We start from the raw sequence: 17411 nt of genomic DNA, 5'->3' as shown, positions 1-17411 counted from the left end.
CCCCGAACTCCAAGTATCTTCTAAATACTTTGTATTGATATTTTCAAACCAACAGACAACATCTCCTGTATTAATAGTCAAGAAATTCCAAAGAAATGGGTCTAAACTGAGTTCTGGAGTACTGAGCAAGGTCAATACTGTGATGAATACTGGAGTTTAATGCATAAGATCACTGATATACACTTAAACAATTCCATTATTAACTGTGGATTATTTGCTTCATGAACTACAAAACTAAATACAGTAAGATTAACACACTGCATGGAAACAATCACTCCCACATCTTACGGACCAGAGAAAGTTAAATGTCTTTCATTTCTGTCTTAATTTTGAAGATGTGCAAGCAGCAATTGAGTAGCTAGATCATTAACAACTTGTTTTCTATGGATCAATGACTCAGTATTTTATACTGAGGTACGCATTACACATGCTATTTTAGTGAACTATGGTAAAGTACATGAGCAAACTTTACTTCTAACAGCTTAGTGAATTCACTACTAATTCTCTGCAAGTATTTTTCTTACAAAAGTATATAATGGCATATGAAAGCTCAACTGTAGCTCCAGTTCATTTGCCAATTGTACACTTCATTGTACTTCTCAACAATTAGATGTCTTGGCTTCTCTGCTATCTTGTATGGGTAAAAAAAAGCTTTATCCAATAGCCAGAATGGACACAATTTATTAACAGCAGGAAGAAAGAAAAAACGCAAGCTCTGGAAGAGAAGTCAATTCACCAAGAAAGGGAAAGGAAGTTCTATATGTTGTATCTGCAAGTATCCAGTCATAGCAAGGAGAAAAATTATTAGTTGCTGAGTTGTTTGTTGATTTTTTTTAAAACATTTGTCTGAAGCAAATTAGAAAAAGTAACTTGCATATGAGCAGTGGTCAAACCATGGGGAACCAGAAGAAACATGAATAGAAGTAGTCACAAAACAGCTATGTCAGAACAATCAATGGAGTTACTAAGAGGTTCCATGGAAGAGCACTGGATGAGAAAGAACACATACAGCAGACATTTTATAATCTGTCCAATGAAAATGCTATCTATTATAACAATCAAAAATAGAAGTGACCTTAGATGAGATATAAAGATCTCATTTTGAGGATCTTAAGCAAGAACTAAGAATATGGTCATTGCTAAATGCAATCCAAGCCTCAACAGGTCCCAAGAACACCAGGCTGTTGGTCAGGGTGCCAGGAGGCATGGCACATAGGAGCAGTGCTCAATGTGAAGAACAGGGACAAAAGATTTAGCCATTCCCTGAACTGAGGAGGTCAGCTACTAATATGTTAGATAACTTCCTGCCACATTTCCAGCACTGCTCACAGTTTCTCTTTTGCCATTAAGTACTTCTAATGAAAAAAGATTAGTAAATAAGAAACAGAGCAAGATGGACAAGCCATGGTCTGACCTCCTGACAAGTCTCCTGTTCCTTCTCCTGGTGATTTGCCACTGCTGATATCTATCATCTAACTACATGTCCATACTAAGAATACAAAAGGTATGGCACATACTATGAAAATCTTCACAGAGAACTTTCTCATGCTGGTAATAAACGACAGCAACTGCCACTTAACAACAGAATTGAATGCGCTACTTCCTAGAGACAAAGGTACTTGGCTTCCTAGAATAGTTACAGACACTTTAGCTGGATGTTATAGAAGTGTGAAATTTAATTGTATTCTGTTAAGAGTACTCCCTCGAAGGCTGGTATGTTAAAAGGCACAATTGTCAAAGAGAGTATTTCACTGCTAATAGGACAATATTCACAATCAAAGCTCTAACTACACAGACTGAGCCATCCCCTTCAGTGGAACCTCACAGGCCCTGGTCAGGAAGGATCATCCTTCCTCTGAGCCTCAGTGATGAAGACTCAAAACTCCAAAGATGGATGTCAAAACATACAGAGGTAGATTTCCTGCACAGGTTTTCTAGCTCCTATGAAGTAAAATTCACCTATATAAAACATTTGTTTTATTTCTTGCTCTGAAACCACCTAGCTAATCCTTTGAGATACATTACTCGGTAGCCACAGAAAATGAGTTCTACAAAACAAGAAACAACAGCCTCTGTTTGCAACAGATACTTGCTATGAAGTGAATGAAATGGGCTTCTCTCCAGCTGTTTCTTAAGAAAGCTAACAGACATCTCACACCAGTATTACAGAAAAGTTCCTAGGGCTCTCTTAATTCTTTCTCTCATTATTCAATCAGCCAGTCACAGTCCAGATTGATCAGGGTGTACCCACAGGTGTTTTCACAACAGCAGTAATGTTACATGATCTCTTGGACTCTATACTTCCATACTAAGTGCCTCAGAGAGAGAAGTTGGTACTTAATTTCTAAAACCCTTAAAGTTTATGCCATTACTGAACAGAATTTCTAGACTTTCAGGAGGTAGATAATTTATATTGATACAAGAGACACAAAGGTAATAATAATAATTGTGTAATTATTTTAATTATGCATTTTGCTTAATATACCCAAAATGAGATTATAAAGGTTCATATACTTATTACTATATGACAAACTTAAGCATCCCAGCAGAGAGCAGAACCCAGTATGCCCAGTTCATGTCACGCCAGCTGAAGAGAATATGCAAGTCCTGTCCCCATCATGGTGCAACACAGCACTGGGTCTTTAAAAATAGCAGTAATGCCATGACAAAGACTGAAGAGGAGAGCTCACTGACAGCTATATGACTAGTTAATCAGCACCAGGCTGTAGGATTTCACACATAGGTGTTAGGGATTCTTTCCCCCAGGTCAGCCCACCAGAGCTGTCCTCTAGCTCTTACTTAAGTGGAAGAACAAGTTTTTACTTGTTAGGTATCATGTAAGTCAACTCTCTTTTTAAGAGAATCAAATTCTTCACTTCTAGAATGAAATTTGATCTCTTCGGCACCAAACTGATCTTTTGCCCCAGATTCATCAAGGCTGAATGATGAATTCCTAGCTCAAATTAGGAATACTAGCTGAAATGTGATTGGCAAACACAGAGAAAGGATCAGGTCAGAGCAGATATGGCCCTTGCTGATGCAGAAGTCAGAAGCCATTAAAGGAAAGATGGCAATTAAAGGGAGGGTAAAACCCAAAATACAAGTCCTTGAAGTTCTCACTGGAAATTATTTTGATATGCAATATGTCAGGTACATATCCTACTATTTCAAGTGTCTGTCATATTTTTAAAAGACAGAATTTCTTATTGTATATTAGGTGACTGTCAGAGAAGAATAAAATATCTTCACACATAAATGCATGGGATTAAGAGTTTCTTAGCCAATTTTACTCCCCTGTCACCAGTAGAGAACATCAGATATTTAATATAAAAAATTATGCTTTGAATCAGTTTAAGATACTAGGGTTAAGCAGATAAACCTGCACATCACATTCTCCACCTTCAATGAGAATAGTGGAAATAAGATACAAACAAGTAACTTGAACAGGAGAATTTAAAAGCTACAACCTACTAAATTATTTCTGTGATAGTTATAAATAAGAAAAAAATTAGAATGTCTTGGTGCTGTTCAAAATGGCAGAATCATCAGCAGATACCAAATATTCAGAGATTACTGCTTGAAAGTTCTCTCAGCAAAATATGATCATAAAAATATACAATGAAAGAAAGCAAATGAAAAAAACCTGAAGGTTTATATATATATTGTTTCTAGAAAACAAACATAACCTCTACAAATTTTAGGTCTTAATGACTGCTTAGTTTAGTCCGGCCTCACAGAAGGGGCGAAGGGATGCAGAAAGAAATTTAACAGGACTCCTCCTGCTCTTTCCTGAAGAATGATCTGACTGACATGCTTTCAAGATAATCATTATTTCTTGCCAGGGTTATATTTGTTTCTTAGCATACACTGCTGACAATTACAACCAATTATCATTGTTATCAATCAGTTATACTGAAATGGCAATCAGAAGTCATGAAGCAGGCCCTAGTATTCTAAGCATCCCATTTTTTTTTTTTAATTTATGTTCTGTTATTTGGTACTCCTTTTTTAAAATTTAAGCTTTATCTTTTTTCCTCTTTTCATATTTCTTGTCTATATATTCATCAATCCAAGTCACTCTGGGGAATTTATATAATTAGTGTGATATCATGATATAAAAAGAGTAAGCTATACTAAACAGGCACTAAAGAGAGGTATGTCTTGCTCACTGACTGTCAGACCCATTCAAAAAGGCCTTGCGCTCCGAAGATTCATGTGTACACTGAATTTTGCTCAAAGGCCAAAGTGGGCTAAATGCTTCCACAAAGATTTCTGACTGTCACAAGAAGCTTTCCTACAATGCAGAAATAACATAAAAAATTCCTTGCAAGCCTATTCTGACTAACTGCTGGGTGAAAAAAATGTAATCCCAGCTACCCTGAACCACTTATGGTAGATATATATTGAAGAGCGTTATCTTCTATCAGCAGAGAGCCACAGGGGAGCTGGTTCTCACCATGAAGATCCAGATTTAGGTTCTGCAGATCCTTAATGCTCACAATGCAGTGGCTTTGCAGGTATAGACTGCTCTGTGCTGAACAGGATTGTCTCCTTTGGAACGAGAACTTTTGGTGGTATCTGTCAGCTAACCTAACCACAGGCCAACCGTATAGTAACTACACCCGCTTTAACGATGGCAGCTACTACTGCAAATGTTTATTTTTTAAAACAGCAAGCTACCATGACAAAAAAAAAATTGAGGAAAAGGCATTCAAAACTTCTGTGAGCATATGACTAAAAATGATACAGCCTCAGAAACTCCTCTTTTGTCTTCTTTAAAATCTACAGAATAAAGAGAAAAGTACAGGAATCTTACCAGATAAGGATGAGAGTGTTTAGTGAGACAATTTTAAAAAATTTAAAAAAAAAATCACTGCAGTTAGCAAGCAATAAAAATATTTTTCCATAATAATAAATCAGGGCTCTATAACAAAACAAGAAAGTCAATATAGGACAGCAAGTACACTCCTTAAAAACATATCATTGTTGCTTATCTTCAGTGGGTTCCTGAGATTTGATTTTAAAACTTTGCTGCATTCCTATCTTACTTATAACAATGTATTTAAGTTTTAATTTATAGCAATGCATACTCCTTACAAAATGTAAATCTTGATACTAACTAGAAATTACATACTGTCAGAGTAAAAATGTAATGAGCTCATTTCCGTATGATATGGGCCTGGGTAAAGGAAATGGGTATTTTTAGCATTTGCTTAAAAACTGACTTACAAATTGCAGACTCATTCACATAGCAGTGTGAAAGCATAACACAAGAGAAGCATTACTCTATGAGAATTTCAGCTTGTCAGCAGTGACTTAAGGAAAGACACTCTTCCACGCAAATCACATTTGATCAGAAAGCCTTCGCATTGACGTTTACAGATTAACCATTTAATCCCAGGCTCCTAGGCACAATACATTCAAGTGTGCACAAGCGACTGCTAATAACAGCATCATAAAACATGGGCACCCCCCCATAAAAAGAGAGAAATAACATTACATTGACCTAGAAAGATGCATCAGAATCTGATAATATAGACACATACTGCACTTATGCAAAACATGCTAGTATATAATAGCCTGATTTCATCAAGACATACCATAGAAGAGGAATTAGAAGCAGTAGGAAGCTTTATACAGTATTTCAGGGATGATGTAACAGTAAGAGCTATTAGGTCAGCTGGTATCAGTTTTCCTGCTTGTGAAACATTCTTAAAAAATGAAACCAGCAAAACTAATTCATTTTTATCTAGTGACAAATATGTGGACCTTCTAAGATCAGGTTCATGAAGTATTTGACACAAAGTGCTAAGTCTTAAAGAAACCCTAGTGGTGAATAGAGATGCCTTAATTATGTTCAGATTTCAGTTAGCACACTGACTGCCAGCAGACTATTCCCAACCTGAAGGTTTTGTGGGCTACCAAGAACTGTCATCCCTCTGCTTATAAAAGCCAGTGCTCAGAACATACAGCTCTACACGCTGACTGTCTGCATCCCACTCTGACCACTATCCTGAGATCTCTAAAACTATGACTTCATTCATTACAGAAAAAGTTATAAGTGGAGGGGGGCAGAAGGTAAATTGCACTTCATGCAGAATGCAATCAGATAGCATTCACTTAATATGAATTCAAAATGTTGTGGAGGAAGCTGTGGGTGGCACCTTCGCTTTTGCCCTTCAGCTGTCCACCAGAAAATGCTTCAGCTACTCGTAATTTCTTGCATTTATTTTGGCAATTTTTAACTCAAGTACTTTTTAGTATTCCCATGCTTGTCAGCTTTAAGAAATATTATCTTTCCTCCAGGATTGTGTGGAGTGATTGTTTAGCAAAAATTCTTTAAGTACCATCACTTTACTGATTACATCACAACTTTGCACACTGAAAGCCACTGTATCCATAAGGGAGTGCAAAAAGACTAAAATATATGACCTATTGGAAAAAATAAACCACACTGTGGAACATCCCCAAATCTACACAGATATTTATTCATCTCCCACTACCGCTTTATTCAAATACACCCGTTTGTACTTACAGTGTAGCTGGAACTACAGGGTAAGTGTAGCTGGAACTACAACACAGTTACAGCTAGAACTACTGCGTTACAATGTAGTTGGAACAAATCAGTCTCTAACCTCATACAGGACTTCGAGACCGCAAAATATATTGAACATAAATAGTAGCATTTTAAAATGAGTAACAAACACTAAGTAACATGAGTAACAATCATATCACCTGTATGTACAGTTGGCAGAATGCTGCACAAGCTCCTACTGCTGTTAAAAACACTTTTGAAGAGGAATGCAGGAAGGCTCTCCAGAACTGGATAGTTAATATTTTACTGTCTTCTCTAATCAGCACCACAACTGAGTAAGAGCAATTACTGCTCATTACTACATTCTGAGATTTCCTCCCAAGGGTAACTTAGGAGCATGGGGTTTGGCTGGGAAGGAGTTACAATAATTGTAACTCCTTAAACTTTCATACATTATTGATTAATCAGAGTAGCTAAATTTACCTTTTCTTTTTATTCATCCAGAAGAATCAGAAAAGGAGGAAAAAAAGTTGTGAAAACGTGAAACATATAAACAGGAAAAAACACAGGCAATCATAGAACACAAGTCTCATGGGCATACAAAGGAGTTCAAAAAACAATAAAAAATTAAACAGTTGAACTGAAAAAAAATCTCTAAAATACTTACTTCAAAAATACTAAAAAGTAATAGCAGCACTTGCTGCTTGCTTTATGACCATGGATAGATATTATATAAAAGTAACTTTACAAAGATTCTTCATTTATCCTAACCCACAAGCACATAAGAAGAAATAATCTTTGTCTTTGACGGAGAAGCCTCACATTGCTGAAGCTACAAAAAAAGTAGGATTACAAAAGAGCTCCTTTACTTTCTCATTGAGAAAACTACTGCACTGTTTCTAAGACAAGCACCAAAGGTACTTTCAGTGCAAATAACGTATAATTATTTGGAGCACAGGAATATAGAGATATATGTATACTTCAGGCAGAGGAAACATGTTTTCAATTATAAATCTCTTTCTCTCACCTATCTACCCTTAAAAAAAGAACTCAAGAAGCAGAATTAAAATGATGCACTTAAAATTCAAGTTTAGCTTTACCTGGGATTTCAGCTAAATATTTAATACTGGCAGTCATCATAAATGCAGTAATTAGTACTTCAAACAGTGCACAATGACCGATCTTTCTTTATAACTATCTGCACATTAAACTTCTTGCTTCGTCATAAATTGACTGTCAGCATTCAAGACAAAAGGTTATGATTTTCTTTACATTATTGACCAGTTAAGATATCAGTTACCATTTAATCGCTTAAAACCAACAACTACTCAGATCATCTCTCAGGTAGCTAGCAGCAAGTCTGCGCCCATCCAAACTTTTCAACAATAAAGCTGAAGCACAACTGCAAGAAAAGACTTCAAGCCATGAACCAGCAACCAAGAAAATTTTGAATTGCCATGGAATTTATCCATAGTAAAGGACCACGAAAGTTCATAGACAAGAAGCAGTTAGTAACCACTTGTGCAGTACCCTCAAGCACTGCTTCAGCTGAAATAGCAGCATTCTGCAAAGTCCATGGCTTTAAAATAATAAACAAACCCCACTAACACACAATTGTATTTTCAGATTTTTAAACTGCTCTTCCACATAGCCCAAAAGACAAACATTGTGCTTGTTCTGCAATAGTATACAGGCTTTTGTGGACTACTCACGTAAGCTCATCAATGCAACCCTCAAACAACCATCTCCTGTCCACAGCTGTGTTTGACCTCTACCTCATCTAAATTAATTGAAATGATGGAGCAGTTCTCTGAAATTCATACATTATTATTAAGCTTCCATTTTGAATAATAAAATAATAAAACCAAAATCCTTTAATAAATATTCTGAATATATGAAGAATGCTGGGATGTTCCCACATAAGATTCACAATGTCTAAATATTCTGCATTGTAATGACAACATTCCATTGCTTCACTACTGCCTCCACACCCAAAGGAATTAACTTAAAATTTTGATATAAAACATGTAGTTAGGCTCTCATGAAACACTAAGGCTTACCTGAACTTTACAGTGACATGAAAGCAGTGTAGTTCTGTGAAACCAGAAAAGCTGAATGTACTAAAGCTTTTATAACATTAACTCTACTAATAAAAATTAGGGTATGCATAAAAGAAAACTTTTTCCAATATGCCAAAATTAAAATAATTACAAACACTTTTGATTAGTTGAAACATCCTTTAACCTCACAGACAAACAAAAAGGTTTCAGGATTTTTCTCAAACTTCTCATGAAACATGTTTGAGAAACTTGTGTAAAGAAACATCTGTCTGGAAGATGACATTTCACTATTACACATAAGAAGTAAGGTCATACTGAAATTAAAATTTCAAGTAAGTAAATTTGGGCTTGTTAAGAAAGCCTTCTAAAGTAATTTTACAGCATGGTTTTCAAATATCTTTATTTGCAGACTTTATTTAAAAACTGTACCTTTGTATAGAGAAACCCTGCCTTTCTTATTTTAGCTTTGTTAACTAAGCTCTTAATCCTGGAGAAATATGCAGGTTTGTAGTTCAGAAGTACCTGTTCTACAATAGAAACTAATCAAGTCATATGTCAACTTCCAACTTTTTTCCTTTTTTTTAAAAAGGTTTCTTCCCTGACTGTGCAGATTTGGAGACCACTAGTATAATTGGTGTGGCTGCATTTGTATTTGGCTCTTCAACCCTTTAGCTCAGAAGTCAACTCTCAAAAACATCCTCAACTGAAATTATTTCATTATCCCAACTACAATTTTTCCACAGTTCTCAGCATATCTCCCTAAAAAAACAATATGCCCAGTCTATCATCCATTTGAAACAAGCAATCTAAAATAAGGAAAAGTCAAATTATGAATACTTTGCTTTTATTCCACCAACTGATTAACAACAATCATTATTAGGAATTGGTAAGTACGATTCAGGCAGCAGTGGAAATGAAAACATTTCTGTAATTTACTTTAAATAGTTCAAAAGAAACTTCAATTGTGAACAGCACATGCTTTATTCAAATTTTCCCAGCATGCTTTTGTTTTTGCAAAAAAGCATCAGAAGTTTGATTTTCAGTTTCACATTCACTGTACTTGGAATATTTTGGGGGCTTTGTGGTTTGTTTTTTATTTGGGAGGGTGGTGGTTGTTAGGGAAAAAAATAACTTTCAGGACAAGTTAAAGCTGTATGAGAAAAGCACATGTGCTCTGTCAATCCCTGGTATAAATATCCCTCATTTATGGAAGGGTCATGAACACAAGTATTTCATATTCTCTTTTGTTGCCATATAAAGCATTTTAAAAATCAACATATAAAGCATTTTAAAAATCAACATCTTAAGCAGAAAGCCTACCACACAAAGCTCTGTCTACAGGACAGTATTTTCATAGTTCTTTTAAGTTGTAAAGCAAGATGAAAGAACTTTGTATGCTGCTGCAAGCATATCATACATATTCCTCCCTACAAGGAAATTTCAACATGAGTACTACTTTAATGCACAGATATGTTTTACCCATTACCTGGATCTTCCTAGGTACTATGCCTTAATGCTGCCCCCTGCAAAGTTGGATTTCAAATAGTTTCCTTAGAATTAATTCACAATTAACACTTTAATGACAAAAGGTCAGAAAATGTGGTCTTGTTTATGGACACATCTACCTGCTCTAGAGAGATATAGCACAATTGCAGCCCTCATCTCCTAGAGCATCTCCTGGTTTTTAATTTACCACCTAACACTGTCACTGCAACCAGTATGACACAATTCAGCCCTGGATGGAACACACATACCACAGACTGGAGGCTGTGCCACTGCTGAGGGCCACACTTAAACGCAGTCCAGGTGTTTGTGAGAAAATGTCATTACAGCACTGATGTGAATCCACATCACAAGACTGCTGCACTCCCCTTCTCAGGGCAGGGCTCTCTTAGACTTGACATATAAAGCTAGAGTAAGATTTCAGACTGAAGCCGTGATTGAAAGCTTTGTTTTCTATGCAGTTCACTTCAAAATTACTTTCTCAGGTCAATTTTTAAAATTCGTTTTCCTAAAATTAAATATAATATGAAATATTGAAAGGCTACTAAGAAAAAAAACCTGTGTAAATAATCTTTTAAAATCTGTCATGCACAAAAAAATTGCAACATTTTCCCTAGTTAGCTCACTTGAAAACACAAAATCAACTAAATAGGAACGCCAAATGTTGTCTCAAAAACTGAAGCACAGATGACAATTTTTTTCTGATATTTCAACTTAATCATGTACTCATACAATAAAGGGGAAATTCGACACAAAATCTACCCTACAGGCCAGAAATGAACTAGATCACAAACCAGAAATATCAGAAGTACTACATTTTTCTGCCAGATAAAGCAGTTTCCAGCAAGCTGCAACAAAGTTCTAAGACTTTCCTATTTACAAGCAGAATGTGACAGAGCTATTAAGGTATTTTCAGCATTATAATGAAGTCTTTAAAAAAAAGCTGAAGTGAGTCTCTGGGATGTTATCAAACTGAATGTCACACAGAACATGTGTAAATTGGAGGTTCTAAGAGGTTACTGAGAGTTTATTCCAGCTGACAACACAGAAAAAAATTACAAGTTTTTTATTTCTTTACCAAGCAGCTTTCAAAATTTTGAGGAATGAAAAGCAAAAAAGTTAAAATGGTTTTTCAGAGTATTCATCTTAAGCAAACCTACTTAAGGACCATATCCAAATTTCATTTCTTCTTACGTCCTTCTCTGCCACTCTGTATCAATCAAAGAAAAACTAAGATGCTGGGTGTACTTTGTCACTTTGGTCATGGACCTCAACCTCAGACATAAACATCTAAGATTTATAGATGATGATTTATAAATTAAGATGATTTAAAGCATTAAAAAATCATACCAAGTTTTTAAAAAATAATAATCAAATGGAGTATCTAAAATATTTATATGCAAGTAGAATTTTTAATTTGCTGCTAGAGTACTCTTAGATCAAGTACTAATTAGAATTAGAGTGGTAACAAGCCTAGAAACATTGTAGCTAATGCCCAGGCTCTGAAAAACAGCTATTTATACCAATCCAAAGAAGAAGGGACCGGAAGCTGTCCTAAACTTGGGTAGGTAACTTGTTGAAACAGTCCCATATACCATCTCTGCAGACACAAGGTCAGTTTAATGAGCTCCTAAGTTTCCCTTTTTAGGTATTCCCTACCTAAGTTATTCATTTCTATTGATCCCTATTGATATAAATCTGACTTCAGAACCAAACCCCGAAATACCACCACATATTTTGAAACTTTAAGATAGAGATGAGAAAACGGAAAATTGTTGGACTGGATTTGATCTCCAACCTAATTCATGTGGTGCTCCAACAATTTCCCAGGAAAACAAAACCGGATGACACTTCTGACAAGCAAGCTTCTTTTACAGTATACACATGCATTGTAAGACACATTTATTCCAGTGCAGAAGATCCCCCACATTCAGAAATAAGATTTACCATACTAAAGACTACAGTTCTGTAGGGTGAAGAAAGTCTTATTACTAAAATAAAGCTCTCAGAGCAGAAACAACAGTCCTCAAAGGCAGAAATTTGTTCTCAACTCAGCAAGGTAGCATGAGTTATGACCTTAAGCCAGGAGACTAAATGTATTACAAAGCTTAACACGGAAAGCAAGTCATACCACCTTTTTTTCCTTTTTCTATTCAAGAAGTTACCCCCCGAAAGTAACAACTTCCTTTGTTTCTTATTTATTGTAGGAAGAAAATGCTATATTTCCAGGACAGAAAGGAAACATGTCAGTCTGACTAAGCGTAAGAATAGAGCTTACAGAGAGCTGCAGACCTTGTGCATTCACAGGGCTCCCAGCTGCACCGTCTGTCGCTCCGCAGGATCTCCCCACAGAAGCATCTTTGTAAGACCAAGCTGCAAGTCCATCCAGCCCAGCATTCTCTGTCAAACTGCAACTATCTGTGCGTGCTGTGATAAAACCACACCACAAACTCTGAGCAGCTCCTCCCACTAGATTCTTCCCCACTTTCACCAGCCAATACATGGCTTCAGTGATGAATGAGTGGATACCTCCACATGAATTTGTCTGATTTATTTATCTGCTTTATCTTTCATCTGTTGGTTTACATGTAGATTGTAGTCTGTAGACTCTAGAAACTGAAGGCATGCCATGTGAAATGACCCAAGAGGTTTAAATGATGCTGAGCTGACCTCAGAGAAAAAGTAAAAATTGTGTTTAATCACCACACCACAAAAGTAAAAAAATAAACCTTTATGCTGAAAATAACTTCAGTACAGAAAATTGTTAAGATACATACTAGAGGTAAATGCCCATTGTTTATTTGAATATATATGCCACCTCTGTGTACAAATGTAGGTCAGGAAACAAACCCCCACTGCTATAAGCCAGAAAGATTGTAGGCTGGGGAATACAGTAACTTAAGGAAATTACCATAAAGACACACATATGCCTTGAGCTTCCTGCTTCTTCTGAAATCCTCATGCAAGTATTAAAAGAGTTGTAACCATTAAAACCGCTCCTGCAGGCAAGTCAAAAGAGAGGAGAGTGCTCAGGTGTCGTCCTGGGGTATTGAGAAAATGCATTCATCTACAGGTACAGGCTTTGCTTTCCTTATTTTTGCTCTGACTAAGTTTGTCTTGAAAAGGTCTTTGACTTCTCTAGGCAGAAGATATTCCATGTCTTTGACTTCTTGCCACACTATCAGCATTATTACAAAAGAAACATGCAAGCAATTCCACTGTTTCAATGTTCAGAAAATGTTAAACCAGAAATGCCATTATATGCTACTGAATTTAAACTACACTAAGAATTATCCAATGAATTATTCAATGAATAAGTCCCACTCAAATTAAACTGGCAGAGAGAAAAACCCGGGTGACCTACTTGACCTTTTGGGGACAGAAAAAGGAGAAACTGCAGAACTACAGTTTATGTTAAAACTCTCAAGAAAGCTATCTGTGCCATCAGACATTCAACACACATCTGTCAGTGCTATCATGTATATACAACTCAGAAGAGGAGAAGAAAGGCAAGCTCCACTTTATTAAGGTTTTCCCTTAGGCAACTATACTAGCAAAAAAATGTTAAAAATAAGGTCTATTTGCACCATGGTATGTTAAAAAATTATTTCTAAATTATACAAGAAAAAAATCAGAAAATTATTATAAATACTAAAAACTATAAAAACAACAATAGAAACACAAAACAAAAACAAACAAACAAAGTCACCATCGCCACCAAAAAACAAAAGAAAACCCAAATTAAAATCCCACCAAAAAACCAAAACAAATGTCCAGTTAGCTTCCTCCCAAACAGTAAAGTTAAAACAGAAACATTTTGTGTCCTGGAACATGTTCCTTGCAATCTTAGTAGCTCTTCCTGCTGTAGGCATTGAAGTCTCTGACAAAGAGTAAGAAGTCTGCAATTTCCTGCTTCACAAAACTATGAAAACAACTGTCACTTTTTCAGCATTTAACAAGCAGACAGGAACAGATTACTGTACTCAGATGGTGCTAGTGTTTTATTATCTCACTGGAAATGAAACCTCAGCTATTAAGGGAAGCTGGAAGCAGAATTTAAGATAAACAAAACCAAAAACACCACCTCAGATTTTTGAGGCAGGCAGTCTACAATAAAAAGTCAGTCTCTTCCCAAAGCCTAGCAAGAACACGACCAGACACTGATCAAGAAAGATGCGTTCTCATAATCTCTAAAAGACATGAGAGTGGTATTTGTCACAACAGAGACAGCATTAGGACAAAGAAAATTACTAATTAAAGTTTAAGAAAGCTTCATAAGGGTTCCTTCTCTTGCAAAGCAAGAGAACAAAAAAGCATTTTGCCGAAGTCAGCTGCATGCTTTCGGTTTCTCTTATCTGACTAAAAAAAACCCCTTCTCTCTTCTTGCATTGCAGCCTGCAAAAAATTCTATGAAAAACAGCTATTGACAGGCAGATATCTGAAAAACAGAAGTTAATTTCAAGCACTGTTAAAATATCTGAGCATGTTTTACAAAGCAATTTGTTTATTACATTAAAAAAAACTAAAATGGCTAGACAAAGTAAAACTACAGCAGTTTGTTTCAAAAACTAGAAGAGGGAAATGTGTGTGTTGGACTTCGTGTTACATGACTTTTGCACTGAATTGTTCCAAAAAGCATAGTATGCCAGTTGACTTGAAGTACATCATAATTAAATAAACTTGAAAGGTATGATAAGCACAGAACTGAATTTTACAATCCGATGTCATAGTTAAGCTTCTCCTTAGATGGCTTGTTTAAGTAATAAACAATTTACTATAACAGAGCTGTTAAGAACACAACAGGAAGTGTTCTGCTGGAGATGAGGACTTTGTTTTCTTGTACTGCAGAACATACTCACTGGGACTGCTCTTTGTGTTACCTCTTAACTTGGCATCAAGTCGAAAGCAAACTAACCATCCCTAACATTTCAGCTGCATGAGGTAAGCTATAAATACTGCAAGGTACTTGTTACCTGTAAATCATCTCAGAAAACTTTTATACCAGTAATTTTAAAGATTCATCTGAGAGAAAAAAGACTCCTTAGATCTGCCTTTTTTTCAGGGAAAGTTGTTTTCCAGTTCACAAAATGCAAATATTGATCCTATACAGTTATTATCTTCACAGCAAAAGAAAACTTGTGTCATTCACATGTAATACATTTAGTTGAAAGTAATATAGTAGAGAAAACATGGTCTAATTTAAGAGATGTTACTATGTAACTAGCAGCTGGATGTTTGATTTACAACTTATTTCTAGTTTCATGGTGCATTAGACAGTAAGCTACTTATCCATATCCGATGATATCCTTCATCCATAGGGCAGCATATCATACTCTCTTCTCAGTCCAGGACCCAATAAGCAAAGAGAGAGGTTTGCATTTATGTAACTGCATTAATTTAAAAGCAATGTTCTTACTAAGAAGAAAAAAGATCATGAAATCTAGCCCATGAATGGAAGTGCTGTCAAAAAAATCAAGATCAATGTGGGAAGCAACTTATCTAACTTTTTAACATAATTTTATTCAATCAACATATTGATAATTTTTGTCCCTTATGAAGGGCGGCAAAATACATATGTATGAGAAAAATAAGCGAAAATGTCTATATCTAATTTCAAACACAAATGCTCAAGGGTCACTAGTGTCTGGGGGATGAGGCAGTGGGGGGAAGAAGAAAACGTTATCTTTGTCTGACTTATTTTCTCATTCCATATAATCACCAATTGTTTATTACAATTTTAAGTAAATTCTAATATTCTAATGTATACCCCCTCATTGCTTCATTTGATCATTTAAAGCACAATTTCTAGTGTGAAACAATGTTAAGTTGTCATAAGAACAAGATATATTAGAGCTATTCTGGTATTAATGGTGGGATTTAATTGTACTTCCCAGGATCTCCTTAATTAACTATTAAAGAGCATTCAATAAATTTACTTAAGTATTAAAGTGAAACACAGGTGCAATTAGGAAAGAATATGCACTTAATTTTAAATCTTACGTTCAAACCTTATCTATACAATTTTGCACCTACAAGAACAACTTTATTTAAATGAGCATAGCACGAGTGTCTGAGCTTTCAGGTAAGAAAGCCAAAATCATAAGCCCACCTCCCAAAATCTAGTACAGAACCTAACTACGGAAATATTTTGTCCCTCCTTTTGTCCCTACTGTTTAGTGCAGTGAAGGAAAAAAAAAAAAGAAAAACACCTGAAAACCCCACAAAGGCAAACACAGAAGAAGCAGCCATAAATGATAATGCTGAAGAGGTCCAGAGTGTTTCAGCAAAGCCAAGTCCCGACTCTTTTCCTTTCCACATCCCGCTGGCAGACACAAATCTTTACCAACACAGACTACAAGTTTCAAGGCTGTCTGAGAAACAATCTTGCCTTACAAAAGGTCCAGCAGATTGATGGTTTGCAAGTGCTGTCATTTCACTTCAGAACTAACTTAAAAGTTCCAAGCCTAGTAACTTCACAGTGATACTCTTCACTCACAACTTCACTGAGATATTCTTTCTGCATTGTAGTTTTAACAGGAATTTCTGAAACTAATGCATATCAGAGAGTTTTTACTTCAATTTATTACCCGTTTCTCATGAAATCTTGTATAGATTTGAACACCACAATGCTCTAAAATTAGGAAGGCAGTAAGTGAATTCTCTGTTTTCAAGGGTGTTTTAATCTGGTTTCCAGAGCTTTTCCACTTCATTTTATTTCAGGGTTCCCAGGGAAGGTTAAACTAACATTGACTGAATTTTCTATTTCTGTTTAAAAACCATCTCAAATTCTTCATGCACCAACAAATCCTGGTCCATTAAAAAAAAAAAGAAAAAAGCAAAACACCAAAATTTATTGGCTCAAATTGGTGGATGCAAGCCAGTTCTCATCACAGACTTTTAACCAAAAGCACCTCAAGCAAGACATGTATTTTGAGAAAAGGAAATTTTCTGCATTAGTCTTGGAAGATTCTTAACTACTTCCAACTTCAAAGTAATTATGTAAATAACATTTAATAATGTGTACTCATTCCTTAACAAGTCAGAATAAACCACATCACTTGGAGAAACTGGCTGACAAATGCACTCTTCTGGTGCTTTGTTCCCTCTGTCAGCTTTAAACAAAAAGGACACTACATTTCTGAAAAAGGTGTAAGATTACTAGTGACTATTTTCCTGTATTGTTCCCTTCCCTTCCTCCAGATTAAAATAGCTTTCCAATTCATATCAAAGCATCCAAGGAGCAGTTTCATTTTATAAAAATGAAGGTTCCTTATAAAAAACAAGGTTCCAAAGCTGTTTCCAAATTTAGGTTT

General features: G+C 35.7%; 1 protein-coding gene across 6 annotated transcripts in view; it reads right to left on the bottom strand.

Annotated features, from left to right (window-relative positions):
* MAP3K1 (mitogen-activated protein kinase kinase kinase 1) overlaps positions 1–17411 on the bottom strand; it is a 59133-nt gene that overhangs the window by 26703 nt on the left and 15019 nt on the right. Inside the window, exon 1 of one of the 6 annotated variants that reach the window (XM_074532393.1) lies at positions 12377–13712. The exons of 4 other annotated variants lie outside the window; for them this stretch is intronic. In XM_074532393.1, the coding sequence (XP_074388494.1) occupies positions 12377–12399 (23 nt within the window). In that variant the 5' untranslated portion in view covers positions 12400–13712. Of the gene's footprint in view, positions 1–12376; positions 13713–17411 lie in introns of those variants that run through there. One more of the 6 variants, XM_074532395.1, reaches the window with a different exon arrangement.

Source organism: Zonotrichia albicollis, chromosome Z, assembly GCF_047830755.1.
Source record: "Zonotrichia albicollis isolate bZonAlb1 chromosome Z, bZonAlb1.hap1, whole genome shotgun sequence".
Classification (NCBI taxonomy): Eukaryota; Metazoa; Chordata; class Aves; order Passeriformes; family Passerellidae; genus Zonotrichia; species Zonotrichia albicollis.
The sequence above is the reverse complement of the archived record's forward strand: the minus strand, read 5'-3'. Positions and strand labels throughout refer to the sequence as shown.